At 60.4% G+C, this 7,045-nt stretch overlaps 1 protein-coding gene across 1 annotated transcript; it reads right to left on the reverse strand.

Moving 5' to 3' along the window:
- Positions 1-1,894: 1,894 nt before the first annotated feature.
- On the reverse strand, positions 1,895-6,408 carry FBLN7 (fibulin 7). Its single transcript, XM_015622026.2, has 7 exons — positions 5,706-6,408; positions 5,435-5,605; positions 5,012-5,137; positions 4,792-4,929; positions 4,255-4,392; positions 3,098-3,236; positions 1,895-3,004 (listed from the first exon to the last, which is right to left on the reverse strand). Exons 1-7 carry the CDS (start codon positions 6,007-6,009, stop codon positions 2,644-2,646), a joined length of 1,377 nt encoding a protein of 458 aa, XP_015477512.1. The 5' UTR covers positions 6,010-6,408; the 3' UTR covers positions 1,895-2,643.
- Between the last annotated feature and the right edge of the window lie 637 nt (positions 6,409-7,045).

The following is a 7,045-nucleotide window of genomic DNA, read 5'->3' on the forward strand; positions in this document are numbered from 1 at the left end:
AGCGCCCCCTGGCGGCGGGTGCGCGTGAGGGGAAGCGGCCCGCGCGGTCATTAATTAGTGACGCTCGTAATTAAACCGAGAGCGCGTGGCCCCAGGGCGGGACGAAAGCTGTCCCTGGAGTCGCCGTCGGGGTCAGGGCGTGACAAAAGGCGGGATAAAGTGGTTCCAAGCCAGTCATTTAATAAAAATGTGGTGGGCGAAGGGAAGACGCGTCCGTCAAGAGTCACCCCAATGACGCTGCATCGAACGTTCCCGGGAAAAGTTCCATTTTTTTCCTTTCCCTGCCTCTCAGAGCTTTTCAGGACACTGAAAAAAAGCTCGGCTTTTTCCAGTCCTAGCAGTCGAATAAAGTTTATAAAAACGAGGCGGACCATTCGCATGGATTCCCATGGGATTCCCGGTGGGAAGAGCCTCAGATCCCTAAGGGAAGAATCGTCTCCAATCACACCTGAGTGTGGAAACAGGGTCCAGACCCTCGGGGAAATCAGGTAAACCCAAGGAAAAGGCTGGAAAACAGCATTCCTCCAGGGACGAGCCGCTGCTGGCTGGGGAAGCATCATTAGGGCTACTTAGGACTAATTAGCGCCATCAGCACAGGTGGAGCCCTGGAGCAGAGGCTCACAGGGCTCAGCATCATCTCTCCAGGCCACAGACAAGGAAAAAAAGGGATTCTAAACGTGGACTAGAAGGGAGAATCCTAAAGTTTTGGTGAGAAAACTATTCTGGGGTGAGAAATGGTGATTTTTGGGACAGCGCATCTGGGGCCAGCCGTGCCCACCAAAGGGAAGCAGAAGCGTTCCTGCTATTTTTATTTTTATTTATTTTTTTTTTTCAGCTCCTAAATATTATTATCCCCACTGAAGGTTGTAGTCCAAGACTGGAAGAGCCTCTCTCTGCAAATTCCAACCTCGGGAAGTCTGAAAGATTCCGGAGCAGCCGCTCTGGGGCGGGAAACAAATCTCCTTTAGTCAACTGGAACGCCAGCCAGAGGTTGAGAAAGGCAAAGAGCCGAACTTAAACTTTTCCAGGGCTGGAAGGGAGAAACCAGCTCACCCTGGCCTCGGGAATTAGGAAAATGTTGCCAGTTTGGGATCGTGCCGCAAGGAAAAGCCTCCGGAGCGCGGTCCAGGCGCCCGTCTCCAGCTGTGTTATCCGGAGAAAGCGGCAGATGGAAACGATTCTGCCTGGTCAGGAGCTTGTCCTCTCCCAGATTCCTGCTTTTTGGCTCCCAGGTTTTGTTATCATCCCAAAATAGGCCCGTGGCCTGTTGGAGGAGCACGTCCAGCCAGGCTGGGAAGTGTCAGGGAATGGGAGAAGAGAAGGAGAGGAGCAGCCGTACTTCTAGAAAAGCATTTTCTCCTAATTTTTAGGGATGTTTTTTTTAAGAACTCCAGAGTTTTCCCTTCCCTCCCCCAGCACAACCCTGGGATGCATTTCCCTGCCCGGCTCTGCGTCCAGCCGGATCTCCTGCCAATCCAAACATCCTCCATCCGCCGACAGCAGCCCTGAATGTCCCTTCTTGTTCTTCCCGACTCCCATACCCCCCAAAAATCCAGGAGCTGGATGCCCTAGAGGAGACTGATCCGTCTGGGGGAGCCTCTTTCCCCGGGACAGGGAGTGGGAATGGTTTTGGTGGGTGCAGCTGGGCAGGATGCGAGGGAGTGAGAATTCCCGGGAGAAAAGACGCTCAGGGATGAGGATTCCCTGGGGGAAGGATGCTCCTGTGGGAATGAGCTCCCTGCTGTCAGCCAGCCCCTCCCAAACACAACAAAGCAGGAAAATAAACCCACGGATAACAGGTTCTTGCCCTCCCGGATCCCAGTTCCCCTTGGACTGCTCTGGGTGAGCATTCCCCCCATCCCACACATCCATCAGGTGCCTCACTCCGGTGCCATCCTTTACATCATCCTTTAATTGTGCTAAATCAGCGGGATGAGGGAACATGCGGAACATGCACAAGCAGGAGGGTGAATCCCCCCGGGAGAAGCCGAATCCCAGCTCTCCCCAGCATTCCTATGCCGGGATGAAGGCTCTGGCTGATGGAGCAGGGAATATTCCCACCTCCACGTGCAGCTGAAGCTCTGCTGGGAGGGGGATCCATGGGGGATCCCCGTTTGGGAGGCTGGAGGAGCAGGGATAGCCCTGGAATTGCTCCTTTGCCCCGTTCACCGGAGAGGGCACCCAGGTGGATGTCCACGGAGTTTTCCAGCCCTGATGGATCCCAGGGGTGCCAGACCTCAATCCCTACAGGGATTTCCAGGATTCTCAGGCTGCCAGGGGAATTCTCAGCATCCAGAGGGAAGTGGAGGTGTGTTTTTAGGGATCAGGTCTGCGTGCAACAAGGGAGGAGAGCGGGAAAGGCCGTGAGCCTCTCTCTACCCCTCCACACTCGGCTTTGCCGCTTCCTAAAGGAAAAAATGGGAATTCAAAGGAAATCAGGGCCGTGGTTTCCATCGGCTGTTGTAGCCGGGATGAGGATGGGACTTCTCCACCTCATTTGGTGGTGTGAATCCACCCAGGCAGGCGTAAATCCCCCCCGGGATGGAGATCTTCCGGACAGAGCGGTGGCTGGCCGGCTCCAGCCTGGACCTCCCCCGGGAGCCACGGGCAGCCGAGCAGGGATCAAGGAACAATCCCCCTCACTTAAAACTCATAGGCCGAGACGAAGAGGGTGATTTTGGACAGGTGCTTGGCCTGGAGGGCCCGATCCAGGTACTCGGCCATGTCCACATCCACGTGCAGGGTGCGGGGCCCTCGCAGGCTGTGCAGCAGCAGCAGCTCCCCGGCGTGCCGCTCCGAGCGCCGCACCGCGAAGTGCCCGCGGCCGCTGCCGCCCGCGATGCCGAAGCGCAGGCTGTCCGGGCCCGGCCGGCCCGGAGCCATGCGGAACAGCGGCACCGGGGCCCGCGCCCTGGAGGGGAGCGGCAGGTAGTGGAAGGAGATGGTTTTGGGGGCCTGGTGGCACGAGCGGCTCTCCATGGGGCACGGGTTGCGCTCGCAGCGGCTGCGGAAGGAAAAGCCACGGAGGTTTTTTTTGGGGCGGGGGGGGATGGATCCGCGGGGATGGCGCGGCGTGGATTTGGTGCCCCGCACTTACAAGGGGGAGGTTTTGACGTAGGAGATGTTGCCGGCGGCCGGGGGACACTCGGGGGTGACGCACTGGAATCCCCCGCCCGTGTTGATGCAGCTGCTCCCACTCGTGCAGTTATCCTGGGATAGGGAACACTCATCAATATCTGGAAAAGAGGGGCGGGAAGAGGGGTCAGAGCCTGGAACTGAGCTCCAGCTCAGCTCACCTTCCTGACAGAAAATAGAAAAAAACGCCTTGAAACAGGTCAAACACGATCCAAAAAATATGGGAGCATCCCGGAATTCCATCTCCTCTCCGAAGGCTCAGCCCGGGGCCGGGTTAAGAGCAGCCCTCTCCCAGCAGGAAGGCAGCTGCTTTCCCAACCTTTCTGCTCGATTGTTTGGAAACCCCATCCCTCTTATTTACTGATCACCCGAGGGACACCTGGCAGGAGCTGGAATGCAGAGGATTTACTGGGATCATTAGCGAGATGCCACGGAACGCAGGAAAATCGGGGAGCGATGGGGAAATCGGGATTTTCTCCACCCTGACCTGCAGCAATCAACACTTTGGGGCACAAAAACTTCCCTGTTTCTTCAGGAGGCTTTCAGCAGTTGTGGCCTCCCACCATTCCCAGCCACTGCCTTCCACCTGCACCCCAATTCCCTTGGGACTGGGTGAGACGCTGCCACCCTCTGAGCTGATCCTGGAATTCTGGGGGTTTAACATCGCTTTCGGTTCTTCCCAGGAATTCCTTGCTCCAGGAACATCCCCACAGCCACAGCAGGGTCATCTTCAAGGAGGTGCAGACCCAAAGTGCTCCATCACCCAGAGAGATGAGGGAGAGGGAAAGGGCAAGGAGAAAGAGAAGGAGAAAGAGAAGGAGAAGGAGCAGCCATGCTTCAAGGAAAGCATTTTATTTTCATTTTTAGGGATTCTTTTGAAGCACTCTGGTGGAGTTTTCCCTTCCCTTCCCCAGCACAACCCTGGGATTCATTTCCCCATCCAGCTCTGCATCCAGCCGGGGCTCCTGCCAACCCAAACATCCTCCATCCGCTGCCATCCCGCAAAGCGTGGCTCCATCATCTCCCTCCCCTCTGCACCAGCCTCTCCCTTGGAAATGGAGAAAAAGCTGGGGGGAAATGCCAAAGCCCTTGGGACCGAGTGGATTCCAGCCCCCTCACCTTCGCAGCTCTTGCCGTCGCCCAGCAGGACGTACCCGGCGGGGCAGGAGCAGCGGAAGGAGCCGGGAGTGTTGATGCAGGCGTGGGCGCACAGCCGGGGTCCCCCTTCCTGCTGGTACACCTCGCACTCGTCGAGGTCTGCGGAGACAGGGATCCACCGGGATCTCGCTCCAGCCTCCCGGGAAGAGCCAGGGAGCGAGCTGGGGCTGGAGGAGCCGGGGAGGCGGCTTGGGGCAGGGCTGCTGGACCCCAGGGCACGGGAGCCCTCTCGGTGTCCCGCCGAGAGCGACACTGGGCCCGGCCCAGCTCGGTCCCCATGGCCCGGCTCGCGATCAATGGGACCGCTGGGCTGAAGCGCTTGGAGCCTCCCGGAGGAGTTCGGGGCGGCGCCCGGGTCTCCCACCCCGGGGATGTTCCAGAAGCAGCCGGACACGGGGCTGCGGGTCCCGGGGCGGCGGGGCTGGGCCGCTGTGGGCCCGGCCGGTGGCTCCTCCGGGACTCCCGGCATCCCCGCATCCCTCCCGCATCCCGGCTCACCCTGGCAGATGCTGTTGGAAGCCGTGCCGCTCATCTGGAAGCCGGGATCGCAGCTGCACTGCTGGCTCTGGGCGAGCTGGGCACAGCGGGGCTGCCGGCTGAAGGCCGGGTCATCCGACACGCTCCAGCCGGGAGGAGCTGCGGGAAAATGCCGGGATGGGGAGCCGGGATGGGCCGCGGGATGGAATATCCCATCTATCCCCCGGCAAGGGTGACCCACCGGTCTGAGCCCGGTACTGGCAGCTGGTCCCGGCCCACTGCGGGGGACAGAGGCATTCGAAGTGGCCGAGCCCCTCCAGGCACGTCCCGCCGTTCTGGCAGGGGCTGCTCGAGCACTCGCTGATCTCTGCAGGAAAAGCAGAGATCCGTGTGCCGTGTTACCTCCTCTCGGGAAGCAAACCTCGGGCATAGCCTCGGTACCCTGCGGCACGTCACAGCCGCGACCCCGCTCGCCCTCATCTCCTCAGCTGCTCCAGCTGTAATTCCCAGTTTTCCTTAAGGCTGAGAAATCCCAAAGCCACGGGAGCTGCAGCATCCCTGGAACTTTGGGGGGCAGCCGCGATCCCTCCCCACTGTGAGCAGCCCGGTGTTGAAATCGATCGGCTTTTCCGAAGGCCATTCCAGGGCCGGGAATGAGCGGTACCTGCACAGCGCGGCTCCTGCCCCGTCCAGCTGCCGTTGGCCTGGCATGTCCGTGTGCTGGAGCCCAGGAGCTGGAATCCTGGATCACAGGCGAAGTGAACCTCGTGATCCACCAAATATTTGGTGCCGAACTTCCTCCCATCCGCAGGGGCTTGGAGGGCAGGACAGGAGGCTGCGAGACCCACGGAAAGGGGATGAGTTTGGAGGGCGCCCTTTTCTTCCAAGCCACCCTTCAGTCGCTGTTTCCCTGGAATGGTGTGCCAAGGACTCACGGGCGGGCGGCTCCTTGGCCAGGGAGGCGTGGATGGTGCTGAGACGGCTCCTGACGGCTCGCAGCCCCTCCGAGAAGCGCGTCTCCTGCCCCTTGAGCAGCTGCTGCATCTGCCGGATGGCAGCCAGGAGCTGCTGCCTGCTGAGGCAGCTCTGCGGGGACAGGGATGGGGACAGCCATGGGGACCTCCCTGTGCTGCCGCTCCCCCCAGGAGCCCCCCGGCCGGCCCCGGGAGGAGGCTGGTGCGGGAGCTCCGCGGCGTCCGGTGTTCCCTGAGTGCCCTGACTTTGTCTTTCCCTCCACATTTACCCAGATCCGGGAGTTTTTTCCACCTAGGCCCGCGCTCCAGGCAGGGCTGGGATCGCTTTGTGGGAGAGATGCTATAACTCATGTTTCATCCTGCCGGAGCTCCAGCCCTGTCCCGTTTCCACATGACAAAAGAAGAGGAAAACAGCTGTCTTGTGAGCTCTGCCGGGGCCAGGAACGCTGCTGGGACTCCTGCCTGCAAAGCGATCGCTCCCACGGGACTGACTCATGCCGGAGACGGGCACCGTTATTATGGGATTCCTGTGGAATTGACTCGAAACCGAGGAAAAAGAGCAAAGCCATTCCCAGAGCTCAGAAATCCGGGGAGCGCAGTGAGGAGGGAGCGCGCAGGGACTGCGCTGGGGGCTATGGAATTCCGGGAAAGCGAACCGGAGCTGGTGGGCTCTGTCCCACCTGCTGGAAGGGATTTCCTCCCCCTTTTCCACAACCGCGCTGTGGAATTATTCCCGTTTCCAAAGAGCTGCTGAGGGTTGAGGGAGGACAAACGGGGAGCCGAAGCACCCGCTCGGTGTCCTCTGCTTCCCCGGGAGCGGTTTCGGGGCTCCCGGGCTGCCGGGGGTGTGCTGGCAGCTCTGGGATACCCCGAGCGCAGAGGAAGGGAGGTAAAAGCAAATAGATGCTGGCGCATCGCTGGCTTTAATAAACAGCTCTTTGTTAGGGCTGGGTTTAACTCCGGGAGCCAGCGTGAGCTCCGGCGGGATGCTGAGCCATCGCAAAGCTGGAAAATCCTCCCCCCGCCAAAAAAAAGCCCCAAACGGGGGTTCTCTGCTCCCGGTGCGCTCGGGGACAGCTTCAGGTGTGGGCTGAGAAGGGCGAAAAGATCCCGAAAGCGGCCGCTCGCGCTTTAAGCGCCGCTCGGGCGCAGTTTAAGCGCGGCTTTGCCCACCTGTCTGCCGGGGCAGCGCTGCGGGGCGCACGGGCAGCGAGAGAGAAGCGGAGAGGAGCCCCGTATCCCCGCCCCAGCCCCTCCGGGGTGCCGGTCCCCGCTCACCTGGGCGGCCGGCGCGGCCGGGA

This window comes from Parus major, chromosome 3, assembly GCF_001522545.3.
Source record: "Parus major isolate Abel chromosome 3, Parus_major1.1, whole genome shotgun sequence".
Lineage (NCBI taxonomy): Eukaryota > Metazoa > Chordata > Aves > Passeriformes > Paridae > Parus > Parus major.

Bases quoted from the DNA above. Each gene is read 5' to 3' on its own strand.
- FBLN7 (XM_015622026.2), bottom strand. From the start codon at position 6,009: ATGTGGAGGGAAAGACAAAGTCAGGGCACTCAGGGAACACCGGACGCC. The intron at 5,606-5,705 runs GTGAGTCCTTGG...TGGGTCTCGCAG, and splicing joins GGCCAAGGAGCCGCCCGCCC to CCTCCTGTCCTGCCCTCCAA. The intron at 3,005-3,097 runs GTAAGTGCGGGG...TTCCTTCCGCAG, and splicing joins TACGTCAAAACCTCCCCCTT to CCGCTGCGAGCGCAACCCGT.